The sequence below is a fragment of the Platichthys flesus genome, chromosome 16 (assembly GCF_949316205.1).
Source record: "Platichthys flesus chromosome 16, fPlaFle2.1, whole genome shotgun sequence".
NCBI lineage: Eukaryota > Metazoa > Chordata > Actinopteri > Pleuronectiformes > Pleuronectidae > Platichthys > Platichthys flesus.
Window position 1 is genome coordinate 18,547,373 of NC_084960.1, and position 24,541 is coordinate 18,571,913.

General features: G+C 39.5%; 1 protein-coding gene across 1 annotated transcript; it reads right to left on the reverse strand.

The window, feature by feature from the left end:
* Nucleotides 1–11,702: 11,702 nt before the first annotated feature.
* Nucleotides 11,703–20,993, reverse strand: LOC133971439 (pyruvate dehydrogenase (acetyl-transferring) kinase isozyme 2, mitochondrial-like). Its single transcript, XM_062408792.1, has 11 exons — nt 20,738–20,993; nt 19,860–20,001; nt 17,971–18,042; nt 17,640–17,827; nt 17,418–17,507; nt 16,549–16,626; nt 16,345–16,421; nt 15,864–15,962; nt 14,745–14,855; nt 14,543–14,656; nt 11,703–13,632 (listed from the first exon to the last, which is right to left on the reverse strand). Exons 1-11 carry the CDS (start codon nt 20,865–20,867, stop codon nt 13,489–13,491), a joined length of 1,245 nt encoding a protein of 414 aa, XP_062264776.1. The 5' UTR covers nt 20,868–20,993; the 3' UTR covers nt 11,703–13,488.
* Nucleotides 20,994–24,541: the final 3,548 nt, after the last annotated feature.

Genomic DNA, 24,541 nt, shown 5'->3' on the forward strand with positions numbered 1-24,541 from the left:
CTCTGCAAGCCATTCCGCCCCCCCCCCCCCCCGAAGATTAACAGGGCTAGAAATTGATAATTTAAATGTGAAAATTGAACAGAGCTATGTTATATGCAAAAGAGTAAAAAAGAATTCTAGGATAATGTTAAAAAAAAGATGTTCCCTTATTTTTTAATGATAAAACATGTACAATTAAGGGGGAAAGAGGAAGTTGCAACATCACCCCTGTTCTGATTTCCTTGAGAAATATTAGGGGACTCCCAACCCAGCTCCCAAAAATCCAAGAAGACTCCTCCCAACTTCTGCAAGTGTTTATTATGCTACTACAAGTTTGTCTACTACTGCTATTTCGTCAACCTCTCACTTGACTGTGACCCAGCTTCTTCTTCCTCCTCCTCTTCCTCTTCTCTTTCTTCCTCTTCTTCTTGTAGCCTTTTACCAGAACTGCTATATGTGACTCTCTCAAATGGCAGCTGCATGCGTGTTTCTGTGCCACCATCTGGACCCAGGACTATCACACTGATGTTGAACTGAACTTTGCTGTGCCCTCCGAGGTGTCACTGATCACGTGAATTTGAACTGAAAATGTCTCTTGTCCCTTTCCCCTGGAACTTGTTGCTTGACCCTGACATCCAAGGCATCGCCACATCTTCAAGTTTAAACAGGTCATCGGAAGTCTGGGGTCCAGAATATGACAGGAAAAGGTACTAATCTATTTTTTGCACCCCCACATCCAGGCAGGCCTTTTTACTTCCTCAGGTGAAAAGACACAAGATGGCTGTCTCATCATCCAGGGTTGTCATGCCACTATTTTAGATTAATACTCAGCTGTCAGTTTATTAGGTACACTATCTAAAGTAAATATTCTAATACAACAGTCCTGTAATATATCTTCCTTCATGAGGGTTATAATGTTATAAAGTGTTTTTGACGTGTTGGTTGAACTTTACAGTCATTTTGGAGGCTGCAGTTTGTGATGCTGTTTAAGTGATAACTGAACTGATATGTTTCAATTATTATACCATCCCATGTTATCAGTGAAGATGGATTTAATGACAGAGGCTCTTCTGTGTATAATACAGTTCTACAGCATCACAAATTACATCATCCAAAACGATCGCACAGTTGAATCAAAAACCTCTATAAAACATGGTTAACAAAAGCATTTTATTAGTATTTTCAAGAGTCACAGTCATGGTTCAGACTTACATTTAGGAGTTTGAACTAAATTGAATTTATGCTGCGTGTACTCTTGAAAAATAAAGGAAGGCCAAAGCCAAATTTTCACAAATACCAAAGTCAAACTTCACCAAGCTCGACCTCACCTACTGAAGAATCCTGAGATTTTATTTCTTCATTTACCTTTGCGGTTAACATTAAATGTTATCCCCCTAAAATAATGTTCTTGTTTCAAGTGTGTTTAACACAGCATGTCAAATTTGTGTTTTTGTATGCTTAAAAACAGTCCAGTTTAGTCAGAAATTATCACAAGCAGTGTTGAAAACCACAACTCTGAATGTAGACTCCTTATATTATAGCTTAATGTAATGTAATATGTTCGTATAGTGCTTCTCTATTCGCTTCCCTCCTGAGCCACAGCTCAATATAGGTATGTCCCTGACATTACTCTGTATATGGTTCAGGAGACTCAGACAGAAACAGTATGATGTCATCTGCAAATGTTTGGTCAACTAGCTTTTTCAGTGTAGCTTTGCCAAAGAATCCCATAATGACTAACAGTCCCTGTCAGATTTCATCTTGTAATTTATGTGGTGAAGAGGAGTGATAATTAATTAACCCTATTTGAGTTAGCTGTAATGTAGCCACAGCAGCTGTTGGTTAGTTTTCATGCTTTTCTTTTCAAAATGGCTCAGGAAAACAGTCGCTTTCTTCACCATCTTCCTTTTGTTGCGTAAAAGTGTAGCTTCATTGAAAGAGTATTTATTTACTGAGCAAGGCTTTCGAATCAGAGCATCACAATATAAAACCATTTGTTGACATGATCTCTGGAGAAGGTCTGCACAATTGGGTCCAGACTTTCTGGGATAGAGCTTGTCTGAAAGCAGCTTTTACAAGCTTGTTGGCTGATGTTACTGGATGTATTAGTGTCCTGCAAACTGCTGCTAATGGGTGCCGTAACTGAAGGCCTGGCCGAGTAGCATTACACCAAACTAACCAACCTTTTTTTTTCTACATAACAAACTCAGCACATGTATAGTCATGGTAGCACGAAAACTGATATTTTTTGCAGCCTAACTTGTGAACACACAAAAAAATGGTATAACTACTTAAAACATGAAGTAACTGTGCAGCTATTAGGTTGGGTCAGTCATTGGCTCATATAACACAGGAACATAGTAGCATTTCCCATGGTGAGAAGAGGACAGTTGTGCAGTGTCAGTCTGACCGGCATTAATGGTGGACAGTAGCTACTCGTGGTGGTTCTCCCGGTGAGAGGCAGCCATCTTGGTTCTATGTTTTTAAACCGGGTTGGCCAAGTACCCCTACGGTTATAGGAACTGCAGAGGGAAGGACGCTCTGCTCGGCTGTGGGAAAACCATTTTCACTCACATCTGAGCACAGATTTTAATTAACTAGAGAAACAGAGTTAAATACGCAGACAGGTGGAAATGACTTTAAAATTGTCAGTGAAAGCTAACTATTACTTGACAGATGAGTTATTACCAAAAACTGTTTGAATACCTGGATTTGGAATGTGCTGGTTTTTCTCATTTCTGATCCCCTCCTGTCTTCTTTATACACCTCACTGTGTTTGAAATGTTTTTCTCATGTGTATTTTAATCGTTTTTTAATTGTTCTCTATTCATTGTTAATTGGTTTGTGAGACCATGTGGGCCCATGACCTTGGCAAAATAGTTGGAAACTGTGAAGGTATGGATGGATGAGTGTACAGGCCTGCTGGGCAGAGGCACCAGGGGGAGTGAGGCCATTGTTTGAAATGGATGTGAACACTTCTTGTGGGTTAATTAAACGATACAGAGAATTAAAAGAATTAAAGAATTAAAACAACTGCAAAAATAAACAAAATAACTACAAAGAGAACAAAACATAACCACAGAGAAAAGAAAAAGCCACATTTGTATAATTGTGTTATGTCAGTTTCATTCTGGGTGTCTCAGCTGTGCTTTTCTGCATTGCACACTTTTCAAAAAAGGGCTATAAAAGCTAATGGAGTTGCTGCTGGCAAAATGTTACCATGCAGCCAGATCTGTTATCCCACAGTTATAGATAGACAGACTTACTTGCTCAAAATGTCTAAGTCCAAATGTCGACTCTCCAGATCGGTGAACTCCAACCCCAAAAATGTTTGACTTTGATTTGTCTTTGCATAATTATTGAGCACTCTACAAATTCAGAAAATGCCCTTGAGGTCAGCTGTGCACTTCATGAATTGCAGGTTTGGACAGTGTGAGGCACTGACAGACTTCTTGAGTGCAATCCCGTTTGGTTTGCAAGTGTAGCAACGGAGCTAATAGACAATGGCTTGATGCACTTTTGCAAATTTGGATTTAGCTTAAGTGTGGTAGCTCACCAGAAAGCTCCACTGTAAATAGAGAGTGAGACAAGCTCACTTTTTCTTCGTGCTTCCAAGTCTCAGTCCCTTAAGTATTCATTCATTAATTTATTGTGTATATGGCCATGCAGTACACAGCCATATACTTAACTGAAACTTAAGAGAACAATGGCTGAAAGAAAGGATAGATCCTCCCTCAGCACATGTTAAATTCACTTTGCACATTGCAGGGACCAACGCGGTTTCTATTTGCTACTGGTATTCTGTTCCAAATTACTGTATTGTCACAAAAAAGAAAGGTTATGTCTTCTGTGTTTTCCCTTTTTTTTTCTGTGATTTGTTTCAAATATTCTGTATCGTGCTGGGGGAATCATAAAGAGCCAAAAGCTCAAACAGAAAACAGGGCCCATCTCAGGAATACACTGAATCAAAAATCGGAGAGGTAGAGCATCAAGATTATTAAGATGCTGCAGTGTGTAATTAGAAGAAAAATGTCAGCTTCAAATCAGTGTTTCAAAAGCAGCATTTTTGTGAAAATGCTGCTTTTAACCTGGAAGTATATATTTTTTGACCTTTTGGTCAAAACTGTGTCCAAATGCCCTTCCACACTGCATCAGGTATTCTATTTATTTTAGTTTTTGTCATTTTTCTTTTCAAATGTCAAAAATAGTAATGAACTGTACTAATGTCAAGGTGAACATAACTTTTATTTTGCATATGAAGTTTATATTTCTTAACTCAAGCAAGTGTGATGAATTATGATCATGAATACTCTAAAATTGCACCTGTAAATGCTTTTGTATACAAGCATGCAGTTAACATAAAGAGCATGCACCAGTTGGGCTACAGGCTTAATGTCACTGTTAAAAAAAATTTGTTCTGTGTCTCAGTTGGGCTTTATGTTAAATTTAACCTGGATTTACATCGGCCACTGCAGAGTCAGTGCATACAGAGGGGTACCAACAAAGTCTATTTATTTATTATAGCAGCGACAATATGATCTAACAGGTTGTGATCATATCATCAATATTACCAAAATGGTTCACAAAGCTCCACTGAATTACAGTAGTAGATAATTGGTCATTCATAATGTTGGGAGACTTGTGTGAAACTGTTTATTCTTTTTTATTTCAAAGTGATTTGAATTGTAGTAGCATATTCAGATAACCTGTCTCATAGCTGCTAGCACATGCCAAGTTACAAAAATGCCTGATCCTGCAATAACCATACGTCAACTTGATGGTGTTTGTTATTCGTATTGCTTCAAAACATAAAAGCACCCAGGTAAAAAAAATACTGAACCTGATTATTGACATCGAACGGCTTCAATCCCCTCGTGTCCTGTGGAATGCATTTAGTAACATCCTCAGTTTGGGAACACTAAGATGTCAGAGCAAAGGTCGAGTTCATGGCCAGTGGCAGTCATTCATCATGGTGGAATCCAACCTCCACAACAGCTCCCCATGAATTAATTTACCAAGTTAAGTTGCTCCATAAACCAGCTTGATTAAGATGTAATAGAGACATGTCGGACAGTAGGAGAAGAAGAAGTTATTGTTGCACAGTTGTAGAAAAACATAGAAATCTTGATTATTCCACTGCAGCGTAGCTGGGATAGAGCAATAATGAAATAAGATCTTTTTTAGGGTCTCTGGTTTTGGTTACACGTGTGTAAGGGTGTGTAAGGGACTGTGTGTGTGTGTGTTTGTCTGTATAAATTACACTGTAAGCGAGGAAGCATGTTGTACAGTCCAAGCTAAGCCCCCCGCCCCCTTGTGAATAAAAAGGAGACCTGAACAAACCAATAGTGCAACTTTACTTGAAACCCAACTGACGAGCAAACATATCAGGACAATATGCAGATGAACAGCTCCGCCCACTGTCACGTCAACCCCACCACCTCAACCATCCAATTATCCACCACCCCCGCCATTCTGTAACGCTGGAGTTTGTGAGGTCTACACGAACAGCATGTGGGCAGACATGGTTACTGGGCAGTTCTCACTGGGTTAAGCCACACTCACAACCCAAATGGGTTTGGTCAAAAGTCTCAACCCATGGAGAGCAGCAGTTCTCTTGCTCAAGGTGACTTCTGTCATGCTCCGTCTCGATAATGTTTTTCATTGGTTTGAAAATTGGGCTCTAAAACTCCAGTCTGCATTCCCCCTCCATCCCATCCTACCTCTCTCTCTCTCTCTCTCTCTCTCTCTCTCTCTCTCTTTTCCATCTCCTCCTCCACTTACTTTGAGGAAGAAGCTTTTTTTGCATCCCTTGTTCTTGTGTTTTTCTATCCTATTTTTTCAAGATGAATTCTAAATGCATGTGTGGGAAACTTTAAAATGACTTTAACTTCAATTGCGAATGGCCATGTGGAGGGAAGCCTCTCCTCTCTTCCATGGAAGAACAAAAAAATGCAAAGGTGCTTGCCTTACCTTCTTCTTTTCTCTGACAGGTTAGAAGACACATTGTGGGACACACACATTTTGCCCCTTTAATTCACTGTTTTTATTTATTGGGCTTATTTTCATGCTGTAACATTTTTCACTGGTTGGCTACAGACGTGATCACTGTCTGACGTCAAAACAGGCTCAGTTTCATGAGTCCAATCCCCGGCTCTCCAGAAGCTCCCCAACACAAGCGTCGAGGCTTCGATGCCTGTTTGGGATTTCAAGCAGAGTGATTCTTCCCATGTAACCGTCTCCTTACATTTCCAACAGATATATTCTAGGATATCTCTGCTTTTGGCACTGCTGTCACAACTTCACTGAAACATGGATGCTGACACCAAGGAAAACTCTGCTTCACTGTTTGGCAAGCTGCCGACTCATTGTCCGCCTCTCTGCCTGTCTGTTCAGGCCTGTTCGTTTTGCTGTGTCTTCTCTTCCTCATTTACCCAATGCTGCAGATTTTCATGTATTCCAAAAACACACCATGCCAAAAGTCCAGATGCAGCTAAGTTGAATTTTGACACTCTTGGGGTCATATCACTATTGACATATTCGTTGCTTGATCTGTGGATGGTCCCACAACAGGATTAACCTGTTGGTGTTTGTCCAATGGAAAGAGGCAGAGAACACCAGAAGGATGACAGGCAGATGGACAAGAGGCTTCCCTCCATTAATAAATGGGAATTATGCTATACAAACTGATGCTGGATAATTTTACTGTCACTACACTGGAGAGAGAAAAATAAAAAAAATGAAGAGTATAAAGACCTGTATAAAATATATTTCAATGGAATGTTTATTATTTACCTTTTCTATTTTTGAAAAATGTAAAAGAAGAAAAAAGGTGAAACTGTAATAATTCAACAGCATTTGTGAAATAGAGACTTATTAAAAAATCTGATCTGTTGTTAAAATGTATGAAGGTTTGACTGTGAATGCTGATTTACCTGAGCAACTCTCCTCCTTTACTAATAGAATAAATAAAACCAGATGAGTTATAATTAAAAAAAATAAAATAAAAAAACACACACAAACAAACAAAACTACTGGGAAAAGCTAAAATAAAATTTAATGAGAAAACCTAAAAAACGTAATAAAAACATTAAAAGCTTATGCCAAAATTTTACATTTGTGTCCTGTGCTTGTTTTTATGTTTCTTTGTTTTTCCTTTTTTTGGAGCTGACTGTAAATTTCCGTTTGATACACACATTCTTATCAGAGATCCCCGCTAGAAGCCCCTCTGATGGACACAAACACCATTTGAATATTTCAACTGTCAAAAACTGACTCCAGGAAGGTGACACCTCATTAGCCTCATGTACTAAGTGTTATTAACTGAGTGGATCAAAAAAAACACCAGCAGCAGAGAAAGCAGGACATGTAAGTGTGGGCTATGTGTTGTAGAGTGGTGGACATGGTGCAAACTGCACGAGTAGTTGACGCAGGATGGATGTCAGCTGAAGGGGGAGTTAGAAAAGCAGCTAATGGCCAGGCCTTTCCAACCCAGAGCTCACTCACTTGAACGAGTTGGGGGGGGGGGGGGGGGGGGGGTCACACACAGCCACGGTACTGAGCTGGTAAATCAGGAAACTGCTCCAGGGCCGCAGACCCTGAGGGATCCTGGTTCTCCAAGATGACTGCAAGCCATCAGTTTTTGTCATTAGAACAAACATCCCGACATGTTTTAGGACATAAATTAATGAACTGACATCTCCTTCTCCCTCCAAAAGGTTCTGTTCATTTGGAAAATATGTTTAGTTTAACAGCTGAACCCCAAAGGACCAACTAGTTCACTCTAAATGTGTGTAACCGCATACTGGCCTGTGATTAGCTCCAGACCAGCTTTGATAAATCTTGCTGTTATCTTCAGGTGACCAAGATAGATTAGTTCTAAAAAGAAACAATGACATGTCAGACGCTTTTATCCAAAGCGCCTTGCATTCAACATCTATGAAGGGCTGTTTAGGGGTTAAGTATCTTGCCCGAGAACCCTTCAGCATGCAGATGGGGAAGACTGAGAGTCGAACCGCTGACCGTCTGGTTGGAGGATAACCCCTCTACACCTCAATCAAAGCCCCCCAAGATCAAACTACCTTTAATTTAATTAAAGCACATATGTCCCTGGATAGACTCAAACCACCATCCTTTCAGTTAACAGCTGAACGCGCTGACCGATTGCCCCACAGAGAACAATAAACATGCAACCATGCAAACATGCTTTAATTGTAATTCGTAAATCCCACCACATGGGGTCACTGCTCAATCTATAATTACACCACTGACAACAGATCAAAGATGGAAATCATTACATAACTGCATGTTTCTACCATCTGTGTGTGTTTTTTCTTCAGTTCTATCATCAGGAGTTAATGAGACTTGTGAGTTTACAACTCACTTTCATTTGTCTTGCTTTTGGGACTTTTATTTAGAATGAATTGCCAATCCTGCATCCACAAATATTGCAAATGTGTTATGTTACCTTTAGTACAGAGTTCCAACCTTTGCATAATAGATACATGTGTGCCTTAAGAACCATGATGCACACTGACCTCATGCAGAGGGCGACAGTGGGCTTCTCTAGTTCTGTTAAGTTAGCCACAGTATGTGCAAGTTGTGTTGTAAAGCTATAACCATGTTTATGGCTCCAGGTATATTGTTGTTATAAATACCAAATACAGAGTCCAGGAATCTGACTCTGTCGACTGCCTGAAAAGTCTAGGAAGTTTAAAAAAGTGCTTAAACATATGGTGGGAGAATATGATTTTCACCAACCATGTAAAGCGTTAGAATAAATCCCAGCAAGTATAATTGAGTGCAGCACTGTTTAAGGCCATTGAGGCCGAATGAACAACTGACATTGACTTGTTTCCAATAAAATCTACAATCGGCTTCTGTTCGGAGGAAAGCTTATATTTCACATAGCAGTAAACTGAATTTAATATGGAAGTGCTCAAATTTGTGGAAACCTAGTGTTTTCAATCCCGTTGCAGCACAGAAACAGAGGAGTAGCCTAACCATTGTGCCAAAAGGTTTGACTACATCTTTAAAAAAAATGTGTCTTACAATAGAGTCTTGTCTTTTCTAGTATGTATTCAGATGTCTGTACCATCTGTACTCAAATTGGATCATGTGCAGAGTCACCAGATCAAACCAAGACGGAATCAGACCCAGGTATAGTCACATTCTTCCTTTCATGTTTTGGGACAGCATTAAATAATCTGTTCCATAAAAATTGAAGTAGTTTTAATCAAGAGTCATAAAAATGATTTTCCCAATGAGAACAGGGATAGTTTGAAACAGAATAAAAATCTAAAAGATGAACAGAGTTTATTTTCCCAGACTGGAACATGGTTAAATAGGTTTTGCATGTGGTTGGCAGGTCAAGAAATGCACTGGAGCAGAAAACATGCATATTAAAATGACTTTAGCCTCTTGTGAGGCGTGAGAAGCTTCGGAAAATTATTTTAGAAGGGCTTTTTATCTGACTTGATGGTCAGTACAGGTAGTTCACAACAACACACAAACCTAGTAATTCAAACGTAGATAGAGCACCAAAGGAAGCAGGAGGGTAATTTAAAATATTAATTTACATTTCTACACCACCAATACTGTACCCATTAAATCCAAGGATGCTGAAAGTGGGGGTGCTGAGGGGGCTGTAGGGTCCTCCTACAGGCCAGAGGTTGTAACTGCACGCAAGAACTTCATGTGTCTCTGCCAGGACAAAAAACGGCTTGAGAATGCAAAGCTGGGAGTTGGGACTGAGACTCAGACCAATAAATGTAGAATTTGTTTGTAAAGTTGATAATAAATGTGATTGTAAAACCACCATAATTCAATTTTATTAATTTTATTTTATTAAATTAAAGGTTTTACAACATTTTTGTTGTTTTCTCAGAGAAAAATTCATGGAACTTAATAAAAAGCAGGCACTTTTAGGGGGTTAGTATTTATCAGTGTGTTAAATTTGGTGCCAAGACAAAACTAAATCAATCTAGTGAATTTAAATTGATTTAAAAAAAGAGACTGATTGGCCTGAACAGAGGTATCTGCTCTCCTACTGCCATTCTGGGTTTTCAGTGTAATCCTTCATCATCTGACTTCTAACATGTGATTTTGAGTAATTCTAATAACATTTGTAAGTAATAATATAAACAGTGTACGCCAAAGGGAATGCATGGCCTCCAGAACCTCCAAAAGCATGATAATGTTGAACTCAATTGTAACAGGGGTTTGCCGTGTTTTGTTTGTGTAAGACATCATGGACATGTCAGATATCACGTACGGACCGAAGAGCCTAACTCCACTGCAACAGGGACCAGGTTCTGGCTCATCCCACAATATAACTGGTTCAAGCTAGTCTTCCTTCTGCCATGAACCTGCCTTGATCAAATATACTGGGTACATTTGTATGTTTGTGTACGGTCAATACTTATGTCAGACTGAGGTCATGAATGTTGAATTTAATTAATGGTCGAGATCCAGGGCAAACTTTTTAATCTTTGTGTTAGACACATCATAAACTGGATTAATAATAATTGTGTTATTGCATAATAATTTGTATGTGAGTAGAGCACCTTAGGGAAATTGAATAAAACCATTATTTTGCTTTGCAATCATAAACACTGCATAACATAAACATGAAGTTCACCCAGAGAATTTATGATATGTGTTTATCTTAAGTCTGCCATTTTAAATGTTAGGAGTAGTGTTTTCACCCCTGTCAAAGGTCAAGGTCAGTATAAATATGTCTCCAAGATGTCTCTGTAAATAACTGGGCTGGCGACACTCTGGTGTTTGTATTGATCGAGTATTTCTATGAGATATCATAGTGGCATCATGAAGAAGTCACAATGTAATATACATCAGAAAAAAATGTCAAGGTTTCTCTGCAAATGAGGGCAACAGAGATTAATTAAAGCTTGGAAAAATAATCCATGATCAATTAAACCCACTGGCATTTCATAATGATATTTGACATCAATAAGAAACAGTATTAATATAATATTAAAAAGTCAGAATTGCCTTGTAGGGGGAACAGTGTACATGCAGGGTGTGCGTCACCCCTCACATTCATTTCATTTCAATTGAGTTTTGGTTAGAAATCATGCTTTGTCTTTAAGTTTTGCACTGGAGACATAATGGGCAATATTCACAATCTTCATCTGTTATGGCAACGGCAGCCGCCCTGGCCATGTGAGATGTGTCAACCAGAGAGGAATCAGTTCAAAAAACTCATTACCATTGATTACAAATTATCAAAACCAGTGACACCTGAGGTACTATTTTCCATTCAAATGGAGAATAGTACCTCACACACCTCAATTTATTATTATAGTAGATGTTGACCTGCTGTAATTTAATCCAGCCCTGCAATCTTTTTTGCTTTGATGCTGGACCATATCTACAAACCGTCACATGATCAGTCCAATCAATACTTTATGAATAGGACTTCAATAGTTGTAATACGCACACACATATCGCTGCGTGGTAACTGAGGTGCCAGTAAACACACCCTGCATGTTGGCCAAAGTCCCTGTGCTCAGTGCTGGCCCTGATACTGTTCAGAGTTATTCCAGGTCATCTATACACGCATACACACACGCACACACGCACACATACATACACATCTTCCCACTCTTTGTTTTGTAGTTCATTTTGTGTTCTGGTTTAGTGCAACCTGCTTTAAAATTCCTGTTCTGGGAGACCCACAGCTTCAAACCCTGGAATACACACAATCCTCCCCCAATATTTATTGATATACAAGACAAAAGTTTGATTCATTTCAGAATTATTTATATTTTCTTTAAAAAAATAGAAGTCCAATATGAACAGTTAACTTCAAATTTACAATAGAATACAGGCACTTGAAAAAAGACACGATAATAGTGTCTGACACACACACAATCTGTATCTGTGACACAATATACAGCACAGAGTTGAAAAACACATTTCACTTTGGATTTGTTACAGGTCATCTGCAACTCAGTGATTTAGGCAAACACTTTCCACACAGTTCTGATACTTAATGGATAACCACAACTGTCAATAGAAGACATGCTTATACAACTCTCTGACAGTGATACACGTACTTGCTTAACTCAAACTAAATGATCTTTGATTCTTGTGTACTATCAGTATCTGGACAATTGAACATTTGTTCAACAACAATGCAGGAATTCCAGGGAGGGTTTACATAGTTGATTTGTTCAAGATAAACTTATTTAAAATCAGCCCAGTGCCTGTCTGACTGATTCCCTGAAAAAACTAACCAGTCACACAACGTAAGAAGGTATTTTGTTTTCTCATAGCAAAAAGGACTTTTTAGTTAAAGTGCACAAGCGGAGGGAAACTTCCTAGGGCGTCTTTAAACTGAAAGACTGAAAAAATATTTAATTAAAAAGAACAGCAAGACACAATAACATTTATGTGAAATGCCTTTTTTCTTCTGAGGTAAGTGGTGCATTGATTTAAAGCTGAAATACATACTGTGTTCTGTCCTAGATTTAGCAAGGTTCTTCAAACTTCTTGTGAGAAGCCCTCGAAGGACCCATTCCATCAGATTCGTAATCATGTCGGCTCAAAGAAACTGATCCTGAAAGTATATTAACAGTTTGTATGCTAGAACTGATGCAACGGCTTCAGTTATTGCAAAGAGTTGGAATGCTTATCATGTTTCAAAATGGTTTTTCAAATGAAACCAATATTTAGGCCTGATCAATTAATCATTTTAAACCTGTTTGTAAACAAGATTTGAAAGAATGAAAAAAAAAATTCAACTTCCAAACAGTAAAAAAGGTTTAGTGTGGTTATCGTCAGTAACCACTGACTCTCCTCACCGTTAAGACAAAGCTGCATGGTGAATTTAGTCAGGTGTGGCCAAATTTGGCTAACGTGGGGTCAACTTTCTCCTGGCACACCAGTAACTTCAGATAAAATGGAAACGATCTAACTAACTAACTTCCTTCCTTTACCTTAGAATGGGCCCTTCATATTTAAATACTCTATAATTATATCAGGAACAGGTCCTCTCTATGGATGTTTTTCACAGTAGCCCAGACTGATGGCTACATTAGGTTCTCCTTCATGCTTTGACATGCAACTTCACCACTAGATGTCCCTAAATCCTACACTCTGAACCTTTAAATCACAATCCTATTATTTGCCAGAAATGGCCACTGTATATCTTAAGCCATTAGCTCAACATCCCTCTCTCTCTCTCAGTCCACTATCTGGACTCACAGTATCAGCCCTCTCTCTTCTTTTATCTACAGCACACATGCAAAGAAAGCAGGGGAAGATATGGGAAGAAGGTGCTCGCTCTAATCAAGAAAATTCCTGGATGATCTGGACATGCAATGCTCGGCCTTTTCTCTCTCTCGCTGCCTGGCCACACTTGATCACTTCTGCCCCCGTCCACTGCCGGGCTTATAGTTCTGGTCCCACAATTCCCTGCCTTTGAAGGACATTTAATGGTCGCCTTGTAAATGTTTGTGCCAAAAGTCACATGGCATCCCATCTGGATCACTTGGTGGCCCGGTAGACAGCCATATCCAACGGCTCCTTCGAGGGGCTGCACCAATCATCCGCCTCCAAAGTCAGCTTGTAGTGACGCAGCGCAGTCTTGTTATAAACTGGCAGTCTCTCCACAGAGTCTGTAGAAAGTGCCTGCACACAGACACAGGGAAAAGACTTCAGTGCAGTGTTCATTTGCCATTAGTTTTATTATGCCTTTGTCTGACTCCAGACCTTGGACCATTTCTCTATAGGCTGCTAACCATGGTGAGGTTGACTGTATGAGAGAAAAGCTTAGATATTTGAGATTGAAAGGCTGATTCAAATAAATCTAGATCTCAGAGAAAGTTCTCATAGAACTATACAATAAGACAAAATCATAAATAAAATTTAGTTAGTGGTGCTTTTAGCAACATGGGTAATTTGAAATAATACTATCTGTTTTCCATTGTACCTAACTCCAATTTAATTTAATAAAAATGACAGGTACAACTTCATCGAAATACATTCTAAATTCTTAATTGTACAGTCCCAATTTTTTTGTCAAGAATAAGATAAGATTGATACCACAATAAATTTGTAAACTGGAGCTGGTTAGCTCAGTTATGCATAAAGGAGGGTAACAGTTTGATTCTGTTAGCTAAATTAATATTTGTATAAAGGCAACATTTGTTTTTCACTATCAAGGACTTTCAGGAAACTCTTAGCATCACAGCCAGATGGTTGCCAGGCAACCAGCAGAGGCCTTGAAGTTAAGGTAACAAGCTCCAGTTTGAATTGAGTGAATTATTACTCTCATATCTCTTTACACAAAAAGGGAAATAGTCAATCGATCCAATTTCACATTTTTAATTTGAATTTAGGTGACTTGACTGATAAGTCATATATTAATCCTCCAGTTACATTTGAAGTTAGCTGGTTAAGACATTGAGTGTAAATCGTTATCTGACATATTAGGATTAGTTGAGCCATATGCAGAGAATGGGGCCCAGAGCCAATCAGTCGATCTTTCATATATCAGGCAATATGTTGGTGCAAATGTGTGTGTAGCTGCATATATTACCTTCAAGTGAATGATAGTGTTCGTGCCATGTCCCTCCATAGAGTAGAGCTGTAAGTCTCCCTGGAAGTAGCGAGCGTAGAGCCGAGAGATGGGCAAACCATAGCCAAAACCAGCCTACCCCCACACACACAAAAACACACATTAGCTCTTCTCACATATTAACATTGTGTTTGAACGTGTGACTTGTGTGTGATTTGTTTACCAGTGGGGCTCTGTGTTTGTCTCCTATGGAAGGCCTGGGCGCTGTGGAGTACAGGTAGCTGAACAAGCGCTCTGTCTTCCTGAAAGGAACGCCACCTCCTCTGTCACTCATCTAGAGAGAGAGACGCATATTATAGTCGGCTCATTAAGAGAGGGCGGAGAGAAAACCTTCTGCTTTGGTACACTGCTCATTAAGCATAAACACAGGATTTATCTTCTGTCTTTTTTGAGGACACTGACAGAGACATGCACTCACGGCAGGTAACATTGTGTTTGTTTATTTATGTGTGTGTGTGTGTGTGTGCGTCTGTCTGAGGAGCAAAGGTTGCAGAAATCAGCTATGTGCAGAGTGTTATCCTGTCTAAATATGTGTGCGTGGTCTACCATGAATGTGCTTGGTATCTGGGCAGATAATGTAGGTTTATGAGGTTTATATAACCTAATTAAGCCGCTGAACAGAGGTGGGACAGGAACAGAAGATCAAAGGGGGAATTATGAAAACATGTCACTTCAGAACGAGGACTAGAGGAAAACATTCTCTCTTTCTTTTCATCGATGTTGCTTAACAATCCTCACATACATAATCTTCTTAGAGGACACATGATGTGTGTGTAACATACTTCTGTATGGCTGCATTACAGGATGGATTAGTGTGATTTTAAGTGGACAAGTTTTAGTTGTGCCATTACTGGTTCTATTCTTGGTTTGTTTATCCTTCTTTCAAGTTGTGCAAAGCCTGTTGCATATTTTGTCAGCAGTGAACTCAACAAACCTTTTCCCCAATAACTAGAAGTATGTTTACTTCAAGTTTCACTGGACAATATTGTTTCATTTCATTTGTGACTATTGCAGAACTTTTAAACTTTTAAATGTTTAGGATCACAACAATTCAACAGTTGAGTAATTATCTTTTGAATTGAGATTCTAAATAAAATGTTGATTCATTAAATGAAACCCCACCCACCAAAGAAAACTTAGCATAGTATTGCATTGACTGATATGTAAGAACTCTTCCTATAAGAAAACATTGAAATAGATATTTTTATCTGAGTAAAAAATGCATTTATGTTACTAACTTAACGATTAAAGAGTCTCTGCATTTTACAGAAGATTTACTCACCTTGATGGAAAGGTCCTCTCCACCAAGGGCGACCATAACTTTGATAGGTGGGAGGGTCCTGCTGGCTTCATGGTTCTCAATGGTGGCTCTCATTGCATTCTACAGAGAGGACACAGAGAGAGTAACAAGCTGTTTGATAGCCAGTAGATTATATTGACATGATATTAAAAAGTAAGCTATAGATGCTGCATGAAGTGTGATGTACTATAAAAACTATACTGAATGTGCCTCATCGCTGATATTGTTGTGTGTGCACCTTGTTATAACAGTAGATTCCACAGAGTAGACATTTCAAACATCATTCCTGACACAAGCAACCACTTGTTTATATGAAAGAGCTGCTAAGATATGTCTTGCCTAATTGATAAATAAATGAAGATGTGACCTTGGCCTGTGGGAGATCAATTAATAATGAGAACATGTGTTTGTTTTTGCACTAGGGAGTTATTTTTTTTTGTGCAGATCTAATATCGTTAATTACCTTGAAGAGTTCAAAGACCATGTGGTACAGGTGAGATGGGATGTATGAAATCTGGATAGGCTCTCTGAGGCTGTTGGCTGGGGGAGAGAGAAAATCGGTCAAATGCTCTGCAGGCGCACCAATCAGCAAGTTTGTGTGTGTGTGTGTGTGTATGTGTCTGTGTGTGTGTGTGTGTGTGTGTGTGCGTGTGTGTGTTTATCTCACCATTCATCTGCCTCAGCTCCAACTCTGGTGATCCCAGGTAATACTGCTCACAGAGCAACTTTGCACTCTCATAGGCATCTAGAGAGCGAGGGAGAGGAAAAACAACATCATAAAATAAACTTAATGATAAACCTATGTGATAAATGCACGTTTATCATCAGTATTATCATTGATCTCAATCAGCAGTTCTGACTCTGAAACAAGCCTGTCCTGGCAGCCGGCCAGACCTCATTTCAGGAGGTGGGGCGCTTTATTCCTCTATGAATCCCCAAAAGTGACCCAGACATTTTACTATATGAAAGTAAATCACTATGGGATGTTTATAATCGCCATGGGGACACAACGTCCTGGCTTGCTTGAACAGAGCTAGACCCTTACAGTTGGAGCTAGCAGTTTTGAAATGCTCCTCCTCTGCAATATATTGGACAAAACCTGCGTACACTGTACTGCTGTTGTATAAGGACTGACATCCGATCAGGGCTGGATAAACACACTGCAGCTTCCTGGAGGGGAAATAAGGTGTTGTATCTGCTTCAGGTTCCCCACTCCCTCCAGGTATTTGTTTGTATGGACATCTGAAAGTGCACGTTTAAGACGTGGCCAGTGTTGGGCTAAAACATAGTATATAATATTTACTTTGTTACGGTATATCTTTCATGTAACTTGAGTAGATTTATTTTTGGCTAATATTTACTTTTAGTCGTCCCCAAAAAATATCTGTTCTTCGGTTACACTCCAAGAGCACTTTTGTTTTTAATAATGTACGTATATTTAAAAGCAAGTGAAAACTTAATGTCAACTTCAGACCTTCTAAATAACGTGCATTTGAAAAAATAAAATCTATTTTAAAACCTGTAATTTCTTCATACCTCGCACAACCTCTGTCACGTCACATATGGAGTCGATGCAGCCTATGGTGCTGGGGTGGGCGGGGTTTGTGTTCCCGTTGAAGACTAGAGCTGCAAGAGACAAAGGAAATCAGTTCTTCTTACTGTACAATACCACTAGCCGCAGAGGTTGAAAAGCTCTATATTGACATATTATAACCAATCGTTGCTTTTTTTTCTTTGTGTATGGTGGGGGGGACTCACTGTGCTGGTTGATGAGCATGCGGATAGAGATGCGGCTGGTGTAGAAGCGATCCAGGAAGTACTGGATGTTGTGGTCGGTGACGGCGTCGTGCTGGCCGAAGGCGTCTTTGTACTCGATAACTCCCTGAGCCATGGTGGGGACGACATCATTATGGCGGTTCCTGATGGACTCCAAGACCTCCACAAACCTGAGGGTGGAGGAGACAGAGGAGAGGGACGACGGGAGGGACGTGACAGGAGGAGAGGAAGGAGGCAGGGGTCACGTTAAAGTAGAAGAAAGTGAAAGCAGTGCTATAATGTTCTGCTCTGTCCTGCCCTGTCTTGTACTCACGTCTCGAGGACACTGTGGTCATCAGGGTTCTTGTCCAGAAACTCAAGGATCTCCATGAGGCTGTCGTTGTACCTGAGAGAACACAAACAGAGGAGAGTTCCTGAGTATCTGGCCAATTCCAGCCATCGGGGATAGAGGTAGCTACAGCATGGTAAACACACCAGTATACAGATTATCCTAGCTACAGTTGGAATCATCGGGACAGTCTAGTGGGAGAGCAAGGCAAAATGAGAGCAAGGCAAAATGAGAAAAATGTCCATCACCAGTCCTGACATGTAATACGGATGCTTTCGTGACCCTGCAGTTAACAAGCAGCCAGTCGCCTGACATGCCCTTAGTCCTGCCTGCTGTTTGTCATTAGAGACGCATGGACAGCAAGTAGCATGCTTTTCCTGTTATGGCATGTAAACACAATTTGCCCTGTGGATCATGGGATTACTCATTTAAGAAAAACAACTTCTGAAACCACAAAGAACTTTGTAGTTAATGTTTTTTTGGTTTCATGATTATGCTCAGTGAACTCTGAACTGACTACTCTGCAGAAAAAAATCAGTTTCACTTTGCATACAATCAGTTCATCTGTGTGTAAGTGTGTTGTACCCATTCCTATGAAGTTCAGGGGCATGTTGCTGTATTGATTAAAACCCTCCTGCCCCTCTGGTTTCAGACCAGGTTTTTGTTGATCAATCACTTTACACAGTCTCGAGATATCAATGTCAGATAATTCACAAACCACAAAAACAAATAATCTACCTAGTAATTTCACAAACATGTGGCTATCTGTCTCTCCGTCTCTATGTCTGTCTGTATGTGGGTATACTATTATTGTGTGAGTGAGTTGAGAAACTACTTCCAGGGAGCAGTTCCTGGAAAGCACACCACAGCATGATATCAGGATTTTTTTTAAAACACAGATGCTTGTTAAACCTGCCTAAACCAGTCCACTGATTGTTTTTTTGCTTGTTCTGAACTACGTAACAGTGTTTTGAGCTCAGGGTAATTTTTAAATAAGTTTCTCTGCAGTATTCTACATCAGCAACTTTGCAAACTTTCCCAGATCGGGAATATTTCAAGCTTCCAATATGGAGATCAATGGAAAAAAGTCAAATGTTTATGAAAAAATATGGAATTAATCTTGAATCAGCCTTAAAAAACATACAATAAGTAATAACAGAACTTTTTTAAGATCCAGTCAAACATCCGTTTTCAAAATTCTCTTGACTTGTTTTTTAAAATCTTGAAGGATCTTTGAAATGTTGTTGTTTAACACCTTCTCATGGATGACGTGGAAGTTTCATTTCACTATTACTTTGATGCTCAGCAGAGAGATCACTGTTCTGAACATCATGTTCCCCTCAGCTGCAACAACAAGCAGGCAGGATGACGAAAACGTATGAAGAAAGGCGGGGGCTGGAGGAGGAACTGGGACAAAGTTCAGGCACCCTCCCACCCTCCCACCCTCCCTCTCTCCTGCCTTGCTCTCTAGTGTAATAATGGATTTTGTTGGGACCTACACTGTTGGCCTGCTATTTATAGCAGTTGGATTAAAAACCTGACAATACTTCATAATGAAGGTTTGAAAGATGTGAATCATCCAACATGCCTTTTTTGCTCAAACATGACAATATCAAAGTGTGCAAAGTTACATTAAAGTATTAAAACCAATAATTCAAATGTGTTTTCAATGTTTTTTAGTGATCTCCTTTTGGAAAGACAAAAGGAAGCATCAAGTAACAGTATTTTCAGAAATATGAACTGGGAGTTCTTTCCAGGACAGCAGGGACACATCAGGTCTGTCAGTAAACAAGTCAGTAAAACCTTTGCTGTTCAATCAAGTGTTCTCCTAAACATTTAGGGCCAGCGCTCAGTAGTAAGTTGCTGTTTCTCACCAGGTCTGGACCAGCTGGACGGAGGGCGTGGCCAGCAGCCGGTTGGGCAGCAGGTTGATCTCCTTCATGATGTTGGACAAACGAACAGGTAGCTCCTGGCGAAGGAAAACAAACGACGTGCGCTCACAGGCATTGGTTGAACCTGAAGGGAAGAGACGAGCGGGATAAGAAACAGGGGTAAAAGTTATGACTGGTTTACATAACGATTTGATTCACATTCATCTAGAATCATGAGGTTTGCAAAAGTTGCATGAATGAAACTGTGCATTCAAGAGACAGGCTGCTAAACAAAGAGCTGAGTCCATGCTCCATGAATTTTGTTTTTTATGTAGCCAGTTATGTAACTATTAATAGTTACAAACTTGCAAATACGGGTGGCAAAACTGTTATAAGATACAAAAAAACAACATGACTTCGCCTCACAAATCCTCACATGCATCATCATTGTTTTCACTGTCTACTGCATTAACACAAGCAACGTTCATTGTTTCTAACTGCAAACATCATCATTGGACATTAGGGAGGTCACATCTGAACTGAATCCTTCAGCTTAACTGAAATGATAATGAAATCAAGCCAAGGAGACACATTAAGAATCATATAACAGGACGGCTCTTCCTGCTGATAACCTGTTGAAGTCTGTGCCCCCTACTGCACCACTGAGATTGTAGCTTAAAGATGCAACTGAACTTCAGAGTTTCTCAACAAATCTTTCCTCAATCATATTATCATTTTGTTTTAAATTGTAACAAGGACTATCTCTATTAGGCGCACTTTATTGTATCTCTTTTATATTAAATGCACTATTATATCAGCATTTCAACTTGAGTAGAATCAATCCAATGAAGGTAGGTGGGTGAAAGATGGGTCACACTCACCAAAGTCCAAGAACTGCTTCATTGACAGAGGAGATGGGGAGAACTTGGAGAAGTGGTCTATGTGTTTGGGCACGTTGGCCAGAGCTGCAGCCTTCACCACAGAGCGCAGCAGCTTCATCCTGCTGGCCATCCTCAAACAGATGGATTATCAGAAACAACAGGGGCAAAAGAAAACAGGTTGTGAAATCCTCTGGAGTGAGACGACTTCGTTGACAGTCACTGAGACGATCCCTTACGAGCTGCTGCTGTTCCGCACGAGATTCTTATTTAACACACGACGTCAGCCAATGGCGAGGCGCTGTGGGCGGCGGCCGGCCAATGGGATTCGAGCACTCCCGTCCGCGCTCTCTGCAGGAAGATAGTAAACAAGACGTGACCCCGCCACACAGATTTTTACATAACATCCATTCTGAAAGATAAACAGCCCAGTCAATGACATGTCGCCATGTGTGCTGTCATCACATCGACACATGATAAGCGTAGAAGCACAAACACTGGATGTGACTCTGTTATTACTTAGTACAAGTACACAATCCACATAACAACAACACCGTGTCCGGTGGCTGAAAGTACTAGACAAAAGAGCTGTTCATCTGGCTTTCAGCTGTGATGGCAAAAACAACTGGATCAAAAATACACTGAAAAAAGTCCATGATGTAGATCGCATTGTTGAATAAATTAAATATTTGACATTATACACACATTTGTTAAACAGATGTGGATCATTTATGAACATTTAAAGATTTGATTTACTGTTTAAATGTTGAATATATTTAAGTTCCTTACGTTAAACCAACATGACTTTGTATGTCAATATACAGTTTTTGATATGTTCAGTATATTTAATAATATACATTTAACATAATAATTGAAAACTACAAACAGTGTTGCCCTGTTACATATATTAAGGCTTATACACAAAGTGGACAATCTTAACACATTTTGAGTTTTTATGACAACTGAAGTCAACCACATGTTCGCTATCATGTTTGGAAGAGGAGGGTTTGGTGAGGGGTATTCAGCTGCAGCATGCATTTCCACCACTAGATGTCACTGTAGATTTCATGGGCTACTTTGTTCTGGGCTGATTGCTGTAAAATGGTGGCAGTGGCAGTTAGGGTTTGGCAACAAGACTTTAACCGGTATATTTTAAATCCATCATTCTTGCTGATTGTGGACCTATGCTGTCGATGTCTGTTCACCCAGATCTGTTTACCTAGGCTCATGCAAACTGGGTTTGACACGAGGTCAGCAGCCGTGCTTGGGTTGACTTATTTCCTCTTACCTGCGACGTTGGTTCTTAAATAAATCTACCATCATGATTTTATAGTGCAGCTTTAGTTTGCAGTATAAGATGTAACAGAAAGGTACGGATTCAACAGTTTAATGTTTCATAATCACTATTTATTTCACAACCCTAGAAATAATGCATATTTGGGAACATTACAAATATACAGAATACCAGGCTAACTGGTAATCACAAAGGACCTGGATTTATGTAGCAACGTTTCTAGTCTTAAAGACCACTCAAAGCACTTGAATTGTATTCACCCATTTACGCACATATTTAGCTCTTCTGCTGCACTTTTCTATCCTACATCATTCACACAGAGCCATCAGGGGAAACTTGGGGTTCAGAGTCCTGACCAAAGATGCTGAAATTGTGCATCCTACAGGCAGAAGTCCAACAGTGTATTCGCTCTGCCCACGTGAAGTCATTTTCCCATCCAGTAAAAATGTTGACGAATGAACTATCGTGAGGCAGCAGAGAGTGATTGTACAACACAATCTCCCACTAGCAAATGAAACAACAGAACAAAATCTTTCCATCACAGTTCTTACATCTGAACATTATAGAGGGAGGAGCTACTGGGAAGCCTTCTTTCTGATTGTAAGGTTTTTTTCTTACATTCTGATCTTATTGTAGGAGTTAGAGTGTATTGGATTTGCTTGTGTTATTGAATCTTTCCGGACTTAATTAATAAAATCAGTTTGATGAAATCACAAAATGTGGTTTTCTGAAGTTTGAGGAAAACATTCATACTTAGTCGGCACTAAAATGAGAAAAAAATGTCTCTTATTCTCTTATTTAGTCTCATCTCTTAGATGAGACTAAAATATCCAGTCCATTCAAAATGGACAAAAAATTAAACATGAGGTAATTTAATCACATTTATCACAGTCTCATTAGTTAATCTAATTAATCTAATAAGGTCATAGCAAGGACGCACGGCCATCAGAAGTGAATTGGTCATTTTTTTACATTATTATGTGACCCTGAATCAATTAAACAACATTTCCTCAAAATCTCAGGTATGTTTGAAAAATAACATGACATGTGTCACACCATCAGAAACTATTTTCACAACTGTTATCAAACGTCTGTGACTAACATTAAGTGAATGTCGCAGGATCCAAAAGTACCTTCACCACAACCTGAAATATAATCTTTGCTTGTGTCAGTACCGTTTATGTTACACATGTATTATCTCAAAGGTTGAAGAGAAGTGTTTCATGTTTGTTTATTTTTTTTCAATATTTTCAGAAATGAGTAGTGATGTGAACAAAAAGGTGCTGAGGACATAACATAAGGACACATGTATTATTGTGTGAATTGGACATATTTTCAAAATTGTAACTGATCTCTTTAGATCAACAGTTGAGTCACTTCATGGAACTTGAACTCACCCAGTGGAAAGTGTCTGTGTGTGTTTGTGTGGAGTCCCTGGCAGTGATCCAAACTGAAATGCATTCCTCCCCCTTGTGACCTTCTTACGCTTCCACACTGTAAACAGGCTATTTTTGGGGATGCTGAAGTGACAGGGGAAAGTTTCACAAACAGGCAGATGAAAACCTTCAACAGTAGCTACAGCTGTGGAGGTATGGTTTTACTCAGAGGGGAAAAGTTCGACATCACCTAAAACCACAAATCACTGGAATTCACTTCTTCTCGTAACCTGATATCTTCATCAAATATAACAGAACTTTACTTATTTGTCTGATGTGTTTCCCAAATAATAATCATGATGATGAGTCAACCTGTTTTCAGAAAGACAGCAAATATGTATCTAATGGTGATCCACATAAACTGATATTAATTGTATGAAGCTGATGTTATCATGATGATATTTTACACTCAGAGCTGCAATTAGAAAAACGCATGCAGGAAACACTTGTGGCAGAGAGCAACAACAGGTCATCAGTCACAGCAGGACTGTTTCCAGGCATAGAAGGCAGACACTTCACTCCAGGAAAAGCAGGAGTCAGGGCAAGATAGTTTCCGCGCCCAGATAGTTGATCTTCCTCTCAAGCGGCAAGGTCAGTTCAGGTGACTGCTGCAGTGGAGACAGAATAGCTTCATATGTTATTAACAGTTGGTGTAAAACCACGGTTTAGAAGGCTAATGTGGTATATTTACCGTTTACTGCCATCAGCGAAATACACTTCTACTGAAGTTTAAAGGCATCTGTTTTTTTATGCAAACAACATTAACAACAGTTATTTTCAATTGGACACTTGTATGCCCTGGATATGTGACATGAAAAATGTGTAAACGTCCCAGAAGCGGCTTTAGTGTTAGCATTGCTCTGTTTCTCCCATAGATAGCAGTGTTGTGTTTTACACAGTAACTTCCTAACCTGCTGCGGCTCACCAACTCAGTATAGATTATTATAAATCAGCAACAATTGTTGATTTTGACTAAAGCACCATATGTATTTCATCTTCAGGTGTCTGGTATAATAATGGGGCAAAATCTGTGATATTATTAAACTCTGGTTTTTTCATCCCCATTTCCTAGAAAGA